Source organism: Peromyscus leucopus, chromosome 7 (assembly GCF_004664715.2).
Source record: "Peromyscus leucopus breed LL Stock chromosome 7, UCI_PerLeu_2.1, whole genome shotgun sequence".
Lineage (NCBI taxonomy): Eukaryota > Metazoa > Chordata > Mammalia > Rodentia > Cricetidae > Peromyscus > Peromyscus leucopus.
The window spans coordinates 114,821,918-114,835,356 of NC_051069.1; the positions used below are offsets into that span (position 1 = coordinate 114,821,918).

The 13,439-nt window shown below is 52.4% G+C and overlaps 1 protein-coding gene across 4 annotated transcripts in view; it reads right to left on the reverse strand.

Moving 5' to 3' along the window:
- The window catches only part of Ascc2 (activating signal cointegrator 1 complex subunit 2), a 48,826-nt gene that overhangs the window by 4,551 nt on the left and 30,836 nt on the right, over positions 1 to 13,439 (reverse strand). For 2 of the 4 annotated variants that reach the window (XM_028870648.2, XM_028870646.2), the window contains 10 exons: positions 13,143 to 13,250; positions 12,888 to 12,956; positions 12,657 to 12,731; positions 11,227 to 11,413; positions 9,441 to 9,655; positions 8,376 to 8,495; positions 2,089 to 2,182; positions 1,881 to 2,002; positions 1,366 to 1,465; positions 128 to 207 (listed from right to left, as the gene is read on the reverse strand). In XM_028870648.2, the coding sequence (XP_028726481.1) occupies positions 128 to 207; positions 1,366 to 1,465; positions 1,881 to 2,002; positions 2,089 to 2,182; positions 8,376 to 8,495; positions 9,441 to 9,655; positions 11,227 to 11,413; positions 12,657 to 12,731; positions 12,888 to 12,956; positions 13,143 to 13,250 (1,170 nt within the window). Of the gene's footprint in view, positions 1 to 127; positions 208 to 1,365; positions 1,466 to 1,880; positions 2,003 to 2,088; positions 2,235 to 8,375; positions 8,496 to 9,440; positions 9,656 to 11,226; positions 11,414 to 12,656; positions 12,732 to 12,887; positions 12,957 to 13,142; positions 13,251 to 13,439 lie in introns of those variants that run through there. The other 2 variants (XM_028870647.2, XM_028870650.2) reach the window with 2 other exon arrangements.

Below are 13,439 nucleotides of genomic sequence, written 5' to 3' on the forward strand. Positions count from 1 at the left end.
GGATAGCCAGGGCTACACAGAGAAACTCTGTCTTGGAAGAAAAAAAAAAAAAGCCCCAGGGTTTTCTGCATGGCCGGCTGGGCTCACTATGGGTCTCCTCAGGTGAATTAACCCCTCCAATGCTTACCCCTTCCTGGCGAGGAAGGTCATGCGCCTGGCTTCGGCCTTTTCTCTCAGCACTGCAGGATCCTGGATGAAATGGTCCAGCTGTGGAAGGAAGAGAAGAGAAAATCCACATCCACGTGCTTTTCCATTTCCCTGGGCTGTGTGGAGCCATGCTGGAAGGAATCCTGATGCACCTTCGTGGGGACTGCTACAGCATGCAGGGTAGGCCATCTTCAGGACTGAGCCGGCTGGTCGCCAGCGGGAGCTTCCTTTAGGGGAGGGAGCTGAAGGGACGTGGGGCGGCTGGTGGGGTGAAAGACCACGGCAGGCACATCAATGGAAGTACATGGGTTTGGCCCAGATGGCCAACAGAAAGGACACAAAAGGCCGTGGAAGCTGACCGAGGAAGGTCCTGGCGGCAGGCTTGCCCTGAGACGGAGGTCAGGCCTCACTCTGGTGCCACAGCAGAGGGCTGTGTAAGAAAGAGCTCTTGAGGACAGCTTTCTATGCCCAGAGTGTGTGGTGGACCTCGGCAGGGGAAAGCTGGAGCCTCGGGAAACAAGCAGGCTCTGACACATAGTGTAGCTTAAAACAACCCAAAGGAGTAGAGTTAGTGACATGGGAAGATGGTATACTTCAATGCAAATCTGGACTTGCCCCTGGTTAGGTGAAGAGAGGGATGGAGCCAAGCGGCTGAGAGCCCTGCGGCAGGGCAGGTACTTCCCATTCCTTGATGCTAACTCCTGCCAGGCCCTCCACGCAGCCAGCCTTAGGAACACCTGCCTCTGTCCCTGTGGGGGGCTGCTTGGGACTGCAGAGAGCCTGGCTACTGCCCTCAAATGGAGCAAAATCACCTTTCATCTGTTTTCTATGTTGAGTTTCAAGTTAAGATTTCAGCTGAAGAAAAAGTTTAGCTGCTAAAACTGAATTTTCAGACTTAGGAGGTCTAGCTGACCCTCCAGAGCCTCAGGGCTCCAAGTCTTCTCTGATTTTAAGAAGGCCAGCTGGGCACAGCAGCCTACAGCCACCCTTCCTTCTTCCAGACCCTGAGACTTAATGACTCAGCTGGTTCCAGACCCAGTTTGTCCCCTGGGGGTCCCCTGGGCAGAGAGCAAAGCCAGCAGCTCTCCAACAGCCTGTGTGAGCTTGAAAGGACCCTCCCCAAACCAGGAGGGTCAGCGGCAGGAAAGTCAGGCACGGGGCATCCAGCTGGCCCTTCAGAGCTGCATCTCTTTTATCTGGCACCTGCCCAGGACATACCTTGGGGGCCTCCTCTTCAACCTCCTCCACTTCATCATCTTCTTCCTCCTGTCCTTCTCCAGGCGCTCTGGTTCTCAGCACCTGAGGGATGGTGAAGGGCCTGAGGGTTGGAAGACAGAGTGAGATCAAAGGCTGACTGGAGAAGGCTGGGGAGGACACTGCTCAGGAGGCCAGGGAACCAACCCCACAGGGTCTTCAAGCAGGCTTTGCTTTAGTCCCCAGATCCTTTAAAGGTCCCGTGGTCTGATGTGGAGAGAGCAGGGGGTAGCTGAGCTGGGGCCCTAGGGATCTCCAGTCTTTTTCTTCACCAGGGAAGCCCTGCTTTGATCTGCATAGGGGAGTCCCTACAAGATTCTGCTGGAAAAATGTTCTGCACTTAGGAAAAAAACATGACTTGCTAAGACAAAAAAAAAAAAAAAAAAGCTTCATGATTTCGTGTGGGCTGGGTGAAGCAGCAGCAGAGGGTGAGGGTGGGGTCCTGGCTTCCTGACACTGGTGTGTCGGCCACAACTCACCTGCGGCTGATGAGCTCATCGTCAGAGTCTGCATCGTTGGCGCCCACCTGGTTGCCGTCATACGTGTCATCATACTCGTCCTCGTAGTCATCGACCTGGTATTCTCCCGGCTGCAGGGGGACCTGCAACAGCAGACGCACGCGCACGGGTCAGAGGACTGGGGTGCTGGACTTCCCACCCCAGCAGAGGCCCGGGCCGGGCAGCCTACCTCCTCCACGACCACACTGTACTGCTGGTAGCGATGCCGCTGTGCCTCCACAGCCCGCTTGTCGTTCACCAGGCTCCTCACGTTCTCCTCCTTCCTGGAGCCAGGGACAGCAGGGAGAGAGGGAGGACACCATCAGGTCTGGAAGACTGCGGAGGGAGGGCAAAAGGTCCAGAGAGACGCTGGGTTCACTTCTTGATACTGCAGACCCTGCTGAGGCCACATGCAGTTTTTGTCCTGAGCTCAGGAAAGGCCCAGGCACTCTTGGGGGAGGCAGGAGGGGGTCCCTACAGCAGCTCCCGGCCTGTTCTGCAGTGCCAGCTTCCACGTGAGGGCACCGTGGGAGGAGGAAAGTCTGGTAGCACAACTGCCAATGTCAGTTGTCCAAAGTGAGGACAGATGGAGTTGGGGGGAAGGGGGGAGGACACCCCTGGCTCACACTGCACAGCATCACAGTGTCAGCAGGGCCTCAGGTCTCTTGACCATGGCTTTGCCAACTTGTAGAGAATCTTGGCTTGGCAGCCACAAACACAGACTCATGGAATGTGGGTTTTTTGGCCCTGCAGGGGAAAATCAATTAGAGATGCCAGGCAAGAAATCTAGCTTAATGATGAGATCTGATCTCTGGAATGTATCAAAAGGAAGGGGTCTGAGGAAAAAAAAAAAAAAAAAAGTGAGACACACAGCCATGCAGATTCTATGCAGATCTTCTAATGACTGGCTCTGGGTGGGTGGCAGGCGTCTGGGTCTGCAGGGTTGTCTGGGAGCCTGGGACAGGGTGGGACTGCAGCCTTAGTATGGTCAGGAAAGCTTTGGAAAGCCCTGGGACAATCTTTATTAAGGGCTTCCTATATGTCAGGCTATATTCTAAGGCTGAGCAGGAAGGAGATTCAGAGACGGTCAGACATGTATCTGGACCCACAGTAGAGCTGGGGGTGAGAGGCACAGACCATGCTGAATGGAGGTGGGCTACCACCCGACAGACAGGACGGAGGGGCCAGCATGGGTCTGGAGGAAGGGCTGAGGAAATCCATGACAGGAGGGTATTTGACTGCACCAGGAGCCCTCGTGGGACACAAAGGATGCTGCGTTTGATTTAGACTTGAGAGATGCCTTAGGTGAACAGGAATCCTGGTTGGCTGCAGTGACTCACGCCTATAGTCCTAGTATTTGAGAGGCTGGGGCAGGAGAACTGCCAAGAGTTAAAGGCCAGCCTGGGCTACAGAGACCCCTACCTCAAAAAAACAAAAACAAAGCTGAGCACGGTAGCAAAAGTATATGATCCTAGCACTTGAGAAAGAAGCAGAAGGATGAGGGGTTCAAGGTCAGCCTCAGCTACACGGTAAGCTAGAGGCCAACTTAGAGCCTTTGTCTTAAATAAAACAACTAAAACAAACAAACAAACAGGAAGACCAATCCAGGAATCTTTCGCAGACGCCAAGATTGGGTTGTGGATCTGTGACAGTGGCCTTGGCGCTGCACCTGGCTCTCTTTGCCAGGTTGGTAAAGAGGTAGAAAAGTGGAAGGGATCCAAGCCTCTCCAGGTGGCTGGTACCACTAGTGAGAACACATTCACGCACTCAGCTGTGCTTTCCGAGGTGCCAGGTTGTGTGCTGGGCCAGGGGCCCATGAAGTGGGAGAGGTGTCATCATCGTCTGGCAGCTCCCTGAGGCTCCTGGTTTCTGTCATCCCAGGTTCTGGGCAATGAAGGTGGAAAGTGTCTCGTTATGAGGCTTTCTGCAGGGCCAGATGGAGAAGCCGCCCTTTACGGACCCCACTTGGGCCTTGGAAGAGGCCAGGCAGCAGAGCCAGGGGCCCGGGCAGCCTGTCTAGGGCACTGCACTTTGCTTCCTTGATGGATTTGGAGAAGTAAGATCCCACACAAGCATCTGGGAAAGATGCATTCATAAGCCTGGCCTTCAGCCTCCTCTAGAAACAGGCAACAGAGGCTTCCCAGAGTGTTTTGGAACCTTGGCCTCCTACAAAGTGGCAGCAAGGCCAGGAACATGCCTGCTCTCCTGAAGCTGGTCACCTTTCCTCTTCTTAGCCACTCAACCCTGTTCTATAAAGACCCAATTCAAACAGGTCCCTAGTGGCCTGTAGAGTCAATAAACATTCCAGGTGAAAGTTCTGGGACAAAGAAGGGCAGAGAAACCTGCCCAGAGTCACAGAGCTTGTAAAAAGGTTCGGGTCCTGACTTGGTTTGCGCTGCACTTCCTAAGCTGTGTGATCACGGCAAGTCTCTAGCCTCACTGAATCACAGCGGCGTGCATGGTGTGGGGGTGCGTGCCTTTAAACCTAGCACTAGTGGGACTGGAGAGGTGATTCGGGAGGGTGGGTTAAGCCAGCTTTAAGGCGGCAAAGAGGATTTTTGTGAGTTTCAGGTCAGCCTGGTTTACACAGTGAGTTCCAGGCCAGCCAGAGCAACACAGTGAGACCCTATCTCAAAGCAAAACAAAAGCCCCCTTAGTTCCTGCTTACAGTATTCGCTTCTCAGGGATGAGCTGAGAATGCTATGATGCACTGTGATGCACTGTGGTGCAACTGTGATGCACAGTGGTGCACTGTGCAAGGCTGTAATCCCAGGGCTTGGGATGTAGGGACAGGAAGACTATGAGTTCAGGGTCAGCTTTGGCTGCTTAGTGAGTCTAAGGCTAGCTGGAGTTACACTAGACTCTGTCTCAAACAGAAAACAAAACAAACAACAATAACAAAACCAAAGGAAAAAGAACACAGAAAGATACAGACCCGGACCAGCACCTGCTGGGCGCAACAAAATGAATTGTTTCTTCTGTTGGTCTTACATGCTAGTGTACTCTGTGATTCTCCAAGAGGCAGACAAAACACACAGACATCTGGCCACAGGACCTTTGTTATCTTCCAGGGTCCTCTAGAGTACCCAAAGGACCATGTGTTTTGTACCCAGGTGCTTGGTGTTCAACCACAGCTATCCTCCAGTCTGGATACGCTCCTAACAGACTTCATTTATTATTTTTTTTTCTTATTTTGATAGGATCTCCTGATATAGCCCAGGTTGGCCTCAAGCTCTAAAACCTCCCATGTGCTGGGGCTGTGTGAGTCAGGCCTAGCTCAGATTCGGGTTCATATGGCTCCACTTCTGCACTCCATGTTAGAGCCCCCAAATCTGGCCCAGTGCTGTTGATGACATATGAGAAAAATAGGGAAGTTTCTGAGCACACTTTGCAATTCTCTAAAAAAGAGATGGGGCTAGGGTAGTGCACAATGGTAGAGCACTTGCCTGGCATGGGCAAGGCCCTGGGTTTGGTGCTGTGGGACGGTCTGTATGTCAAATTGCTCTGATTGGTCAATAAATAAAACACTGGTTGGCCAGTGGCCAGGCAGGAAGTAGGTGGGACAAGGAGAGAGGAGAATTCTGGGAAGCAGAAGGCGGAGGCAGAGAGACACTGCAGCCGCCGCCATGACCAGCAGCATGTGAAGATGCCGGTAAGCCACCAGCCACGTGGCAAGGTATAGATTTATGGAAATGGATTAATTTAAGCTATAAGAACAGTTAGCAAGAAGCCTGCCACGGCCATACAGTTTGTAAGCAATATAAGTCTCAGTGTTTACTTGGTTGGGTCTGAGCGGCTGTGGGATTGGCGGGTGACAAAGATTTGTCCTGACTGTGGGCAAGGCAGAAAAACTCAAGCTACAGTTTGGTCCCTAGCATCATCAAAAAACAAAACAAACCAACAACCAAAAATAAACAAAAGATAAAAGCGAGGTAATACCTTGTCTGGACTCCCTCTGGCATTATTGTTTCTAGTAGCCAGAGTTCAAATAGCTGAGATCCCCTCTAGCCCTCTAGGTACCCCTAAGCCAGGCCCCAGAAGACAGAAAAGCCCCATCTTGTGCTTGTTACCAAATAAAAATCACAGGGTAACCAAGCCCCACAAGCCCCACAAGCCCCGCAACCCCCCCCCCCCAGCTCTTCATGTGTAAGGGAACAGACCAGATCCTACTTGTTCCCAAAGCTGCCGAGCATGTTCCTCACATTGCTCAGAGTCAATGAGTATGTACACAGGTGTGATTTGCTTTGTGCTACTTAATTCTCCACCTGCTACTTGAAGGCAGGGCCCTTGCCCTGACTAGGCAGGTGTCCCTGGTAAACTCCTGATGCACCTGTTTACTTGACGCCCTGTCTTTCCCACGGTCTCTGCACTTTATGGGCAAAGCCAGAGTACCCTGCTCACCTTGTTTTCCTGGTGCCCGCACAGGATCTTGTGCTAGTAAAGGACTTAATAAATATTTGCTGAGTGGATAAATACTGAACCATGAATGAAGGCTTTACCTCTTTACAATCCTTGCCCCTGGGCTGCCCAGCAGAGTAGGATTGGTAAACACTGTTCACCCAGTCTCTGCTGGCAGCCAGAGTGTCACAGAATTGGGACACAGCCTTCGGGACACCTGGCTGCTTCAGCCCTTCTGATGACCCTGACAGCTGAGAGCAGCCCACTGGCAAATGCTCAAAGGTTACCTCCAACTGGGTGAGGATGAGGAGTGACCTAGGTGAATCTACAGATGAATGGCAAGCGGAAGCCTGTGTCCAGCGAGTCTAAGCTCTGTGGAGGGACCTACCAGTCGGACTCCCCATGCCTTCTGCTGGCCTGGGGGACCTCACAGCAGCCACCAATAGGAATAACAGCTCTGCCCGGGATCCAGGGGTGTCACAATGTGACTGATGAAGCAGTGTGCCAGAGCTTCCTGTGCAGTGAACCAGACGGCTTCCGAGTTGCCCTGTGCCTGCTGAGCCTTCAGGCGGCAAGCTTCTGGCAGCACACAGCCCCAGGGAGGGGAGCAGCCCTGGGCTCTGACTGAAGCAGCAACGCTTGTTTCTGCTCGGGGCTCTTACCAGAACAAGGCCGCAGGCTGGGCAGTCTCCTCTCTCTCTAGACCCTCTTGTCCTCACTATTCTGATGGGGACAGCACAGACCGACTTGAACAGAGCCCATGGATTTCCGGGTTCTATGGATCATGTGCTTACAGAACTCTGCAGCAGGATTATTAACTCTCCCCACTCCACTCCTTCCCTGGCTGTCAGGCTTCCTGCTGTCACCACTGACTTCAGTTTCTTCCAGGGGAAGCCATTCAGAGCCCAGCAGTTTCTTTTTACTTATTTGTGAGACAGGGTCTCAGGTTAGATTGGCACTCACTATGCAATCGTGAAACTCCTCTCAGGTGCCCGAGTGTGTGAGTTACAGGCAGGAGCTGCATGCCCACCTCGGGTGACTTTTATGACACAAAGCTCCCGAGTTGAAGGGACCTTGGCCGCACTCCCACTGGCCTGGAAGTCACTGTTGCTTTTGTTCACTCAGCTTGGGAAGGTTCCTCCCTGCTCTGCAGAGCCACCCTCCACATCCTTTAGCTCTGTCACTTTCTCAGGGGAGCCTTCCTGTCTAGGCTGACGGCCCTAGCAAGGGCCAGGGAGGCTGCCCATATCGCCACTGTTTGGTGAGCTGAACAATGCAAATTTCACATGGATGTAGGCAGTGTCTGCCTTCCTTCCCACTACAGCTCCAGCACTGAAGTGACCCAGGACAATGAGCACCAGGCAACTGTTTACAGCTAACTGAAGGACAGGTCATGAAATGGATTACAATGCTGAAAAGCAGGCAGGAGATAAACTAAAGCTACAAGAAACCTTAAGACAGAGTTCTTTCATCTTTGGAAACTTCCACAACTTGATTTTCTTGTTTTGTCGCAGCCTGGAGACAGATCAGGTCAAAAATGGCTTCTAGGAAGTACTGTCTGGCTCTACACCCACAGAGCCAACAGTCCACACATCAAAAGACATAACAGAAGAAACAAGGGGACAGATCTGGCCCTCTGGCTTTTCCCACCTACAAGGAGGTATCACTAACAGTCACCCCACACAAAGCTGGACTTTAACAAAGCACATTGTTAAAGAACCTGACCTTGTAGGCATCCAGTGCATAAGGCCAGGCTTCAGAGGGGCCCCTGAGGGGCTGGAGAGATGGCTTAGCAGTTAAGAGCCCAGTCTGCTCTTACAGAGGACCCAGGGTTGGTTTCCAGCATCCACATGGCAGCTCACAGCTGTCTGTAATTCCAGTCCCAGGCACTTTTCTGGTCACCTCTATGGCTACCAGGATGCACACAGTACACACACACACACACACACACACACACGGAGACAAACGTCAATAAAACTAACTGAAAAGGCGGAAAGCTCAGGGCCAGCTCTCTCAGAGGCCTTTGCTTCCTCTCCACACCCGGAACTGACGCAGAGCCCCGGGTCCCGCGGTGCTCACCTCCTGCCCTTGTGCACTCTGCTCAGGTCCACCGAGTCCCTGCTGAACACGTCAAACTCGTCGTTCTGGAAGACGTTGTGACGAGATGTCAGCAGGGGTGTAGGGTCCGGCTTCACTTGTCTGGGGGCCACAGTACAGAAATCAACTGAAAGAGCCTCATTGGCTGACATCCACTCATGTCCCAAGTCCCACTGTGTTCTCCCCATCATACTGTTCACTCCATTCCAAAAGCCACGCCTAGGACATAAGTCCTTTAATGGGGAGTCTTTAATTAGGCTTTACTGAACCTGGCCCCTTTAAGAGCTCACAGCCACACCTCACCCTCATTCTCTGTGTGCCATGCATACCAGTTTTCTATTTCTTCAAAGCTCTACCCTGTATTTAAATGCCCACAATGGCACAATGAGAAAGGTCACTCAACCTCTTTTTTTTTGGGGGGGGGGGATGGAGGGCAGCTGCATTTGCTTTTGGTACTAGGAGTGTAATGTATAACCTCACACAAGCTAAGCTCTACCACTGAACTGCACCCTCAGCTCCTCCTTGTGGCTCTGCACTACCATCTGTAAAATGGGACACAAACAGGACAGAGGAACGTGTCTAAAGACACAAAGCTAACTTCATCCATTCATTTGGCGAGCATCTTTTGTTCATGAAAGCAGCATCCACTTGTGCCCTTGTTCTTGCTGGCTCCTGAGGCTCTCAGGACAGCAGTGGCCAAAACCATGTGGTTCAGGGCAGAGAAAGTGAGTGGCTTTGGCTGGCTTATCTCGAAACTGGGAATAAGCTAACAATGAGGCCGATCTGGAGCCACTGGGGTGTGTCAGTGCCCTTTGCCACACTGCTGGTCTCTAGTAAGTCTTCCTATCAGGCCCTGCAGGGACAGCCAGCTGTATGCTGAGAACCTCACAGGCCCCCAGCTTGCCTTCTTTGAAGAGGGCACTAGTTCAAATGCTGGAAACACCGCTGTGACGAAGTAGGAAATTGTGTCCTCCAGTCTAGGGGAAGAGAGTGAGAGGCAGTGAAAGGGGCCCCTGCCTTGAGGACCTCTTCCCATCCATCTCTCACCTTTCTAGGCTGCGGTCCAGCTGGCTGAGTTCAGGGGCCAGCCGATCCTCCAGGAGGTTGTTGATCACCTGCTCTGAATCATAGCTGTAGTGTTCCAGGCAGGCCAGGATAAAGCCCTCCCCGAGGTCTGGCAGCAGGTCTTTCACTTGGGAGATAAGGGAGTCTAGTTCCACACCACACACGGTTGGGCCCGGGGCAGCTGCTGCACCCATGCACTGCAATGAAAGCCAGAGTGCTGGAGGAAAGGCTGGGCTGCCCAAGTGAACAGGTCAGTCTCCAAACAGCAGTGCACTGGTCATCAGCCCTGGCCTTGCCCCCTCCTCGTTGTAGGACTTTTCCAAGTGGCTTAAATCTGAGCCCCTATTTTTTTCATTTGTGAAAAGAGGGGCCTATGACTTCCTAGGTGAGGTACCCCTGCCTGTGTGATTTGGAGCACTGTACATCCTCTTTGAACTGTTCCCTCCTTATGAAATGGACAAGATATCATTGATCTCATGGGGGTTATTTCAAATGGTTCAATGAAGAGATGCACATTACCCATAAAGAAGAGCATCTGGTATGCAGGAGGGTCTCCACAGATAGTTATGTGTTAGTGATCAAGTCCTTGCCCAACTCTACCAAGGTGACAGCCTTTGAAGGACAATAGCAGCTACCAGTGAAATGCTCTGTGGCCCTGTGGAAATGCTCCCTTAAGTAAGTCTTTGCAGTAAGGAGACTTCATTTCACATACTGCCCAATGTGGCTTCATTTTAGAATGCCTTTTAAGGAGATGGGGAAATGAAAACAATAAAGGGCTGGAGATAGGGCTTGGTGGTAGAATGCTTGCCTAGCACCAGCAGGGCCTGGGTTCAGTCCCAGCACTAGAACATCACAATGATCATGACGATGATAAAAACCTCCATGGCTCAGAGAAGCTGCAGAACAGGGAAGAAAGGATCAGGGATCTCACAGGAAGAACAGTAGCATTTGCTAACTGGGCATTGAGGAGCAACTAGAATGAACGTGCTCCACAGCAGCCCCAGGAACCCCAACAACCTCATAGAAGCAGGCACTGCACCTATCTCTACGTCCAGAGGAGCAACTACACTCAGCACAAGAGCTATGCCACACACAGCTGGCAAGCAGTAGCTAGGTGACCACTGAGCAGCCTGCCGAGAGTATGTGGTCTCCTACCACACAGGGAGAAGAAGTCCTGGGCTCCGCGGCCCTTCCATACAGACTTGGCTGACCTTGGAAAAGCCAGGAGAGGAAGCACTAGGTCCAGGACTTCCCACCTTGTTCAGTGGAGTTCTGGGATTCCTGGGAGTGGGTCAGGCACCCGCTCAGCTGCCACCAATGGAGTTCCACCTTACCCAGTGTGGAGAGGGGCTGGGGAAGGAGTCCACCAGCAAAAGCTTTACCTCATTTTATAGAGGAAAACAGGACTGGGCATGGTAGTGCATGCCTGTAATCCCAGCACTTGGAGGTAAAAACAGGAGGATTGCTGTGAGTTCAAGGCTAGCCTGGACCACTGAGTAAGAATCTTGTTTCAAAATGAGAGAGAGAGAGAGAGACAGAGAGAGAGACAGAGAGAGAGAGAGAATGAGCAAGTTCAAAGGCTTAAGGGCTGTGTTCTCTTCTGTACCCAGGTACTAGAAGCAGCCCCAGTGCTTGAGGCTACCAATCCCAACAGACTCTTCTCTGAAGTAGAAACAAGGAAGGGAGCTTGGCCACTTGCCTATCTCTCAAAGGGTGGCCAGGAAGGCTAAGGAATCAGGGATCGGGGCAGGAACTCCCAGATACACACCTCCTCATCTTCCTCTGAGTTCTCCAGCTGTGACGGCATTTCACTGACTGGCTTCGCTGTCATGGTGACTTCATTATTAGAATCCTTGGCCCCTGATGGGTCTTTAATGTCCTTGATTTTCTGTCTGTCCACCCCTTCCCATGCACCTTCCACAGCCTGTAGGATGTAGGCAGTCCGGGTCTCATCCCTATGAGGCAGTGTTAAGGGCTCGCTTGCTCAGGACCCATCTCCCCAGCTCTGGGTAGTATGACTTCTCAGTCCCTGTCCAGTATCTGACCATGCTTTCTCCAAGGGCCTGCTCGCCTGTCCAGTGGGTGCCATGTGGAATAGCATGCCAGAATACTGCCATACGGAACCCTAGCACCTGCTGCTCGGCAGACAGAGCACCTGCTAGGCAGACAGAGCTGGGGATTCCCATCAGTGTCCCAGACGAGATGGTCCAGCAGCTACTCTTTTGCTCTGCTATTCAAGGGGGCCGGCAGCACTTTCACTGGACTTCCTGTCCACCATGCTGAAGGTATTGTGAAAAGGCTGAGGTCCCACTGGGGGTCCCTGAGGCAGGACTGGACCTGACCCAGCAACAGAAATGGCCCAAAGGCCAGCTCTTTCCTAGCCCTCCTTTTTCTCTGCCACTCTGGGCACTGGGCTAGAAATCTGAGTTGCCCCACACCCTCGCTCTGCTCTTATCCAAACCCTCCTAACCCAAGTAGGGAAGCCTGTGACAGCCATCTCAGCCTCTGGTGGTCCCAAGTCAGTCATTCTCCTCTCAGAGCCAAATAAAGCCTTTGCAGAGTATAAAGAGCCCTTGCTACTCTGCTTCCTGCCCCCCATGCTCCCCGCAGCTGTAGCATACAGCCCAAACTTCTTCATGAGCATCACCCAAGGGCCTGAACGTTGGTCAACTCCAGCTCACTTGCACATTCCCACTAGACACTCCTGCCCACTGACATACACACAGCCACACACGACATCGGAGGACTCCTTGAAGAGCCGGTTCTCTTTGTCCTCCAATCCCTGGGGACACTCTTGTCCTCAACCTAAGCTTGGAGCAGGCCATCTTCTCTGTTCTGTTTTGGGCTTGGGTATTTTCCTGTGGTGCTGACCCTGAGCTCTGCTATGTGGGATGTAGTCCTACTTCTCATGTGACACTCGCTAACTGACCATTAACTTGTCCTCATCTCCTACAATGGGGTTCAAGGTTTCTAGAGTACAACTTGAGCACGCAGACCCAGACTCACAACACATCTAGAGAGAGCAGGCTCTCCCTTGCCCCAACATCAGAGCAGGTGTCACTTCTAGGAAAAGAGGAGCTGGGGCCTTGGTGGACTTCTTGATGTCAGTGTTCTGGGGGTTACCTTCTGCCCCCCTGGGTCCCAGAATGCCATGTCTGACCTAGGCAGACCTTGGCCCAGTGAGCTATAGTAGGATACAAGGCTGATGAAGCCTGCTGGAGCAGGCTGATGTCTTCGGCTACGGGGAAGAATGAGTCATAGTCCCGGAGGAATCTGTGGGGCAGAGCATAGACAGGAGGGTCACGGTTGGGAACAGAACCTCTGTTCCAGGTAAGTGTGTATTCAAAGCTTCACTGGGCAAGGCCTCAGGGGACTGGAGAGAGGGACACGGGCCTGTCCCGTAGCTGGTCCCCACTCAGCCCCACTCACCTCTTTTCCTGCAGCAAGGAGCTGAAGATCTGAAGGAATTCTTCAATGAAGCCTTGAATGTTGTCACTGCTAGGACAGGACATGAGGGAAGATGAGCTCAGGCAGTGTAAGATGACCTGCAGGTCCCTTGGATGTTCACCTACCCCTCTGCAGTCTCTGGCCAGCTGGAGAAAGGACTTTTTTGGCAGAGAGGAAGGAAGGAGTGGAGGGGTGATGAGACGCACCTGCTATGTGAAGAGGCTCCTTGGAGCTTACCTGCTCTCTAGAATGGGAAGGAGGCAGATCTGGTTCAGGATGATGTGAAACACCTCTATTAGCTTCTTCTTGGAATGGGAGAGCCTCTGCCACATGTCACCTAGCAGCCTTTGATGGCCAGAGAGAAGAGAAGTAGACTTAAGAGAAGAAAGGAACATGGGAACTTCTTCCTAGCAGTTGCAGCTGCTTCCCCAGTTCCAGCTGAGGTGGTCTTAAAGGTCAGTAATGGGGGCAGGCGGCAAAAAGCTACAAATCCTGGGTGGCCAGCTTCAGACCACTTCTCAGTCAAACAGAGAG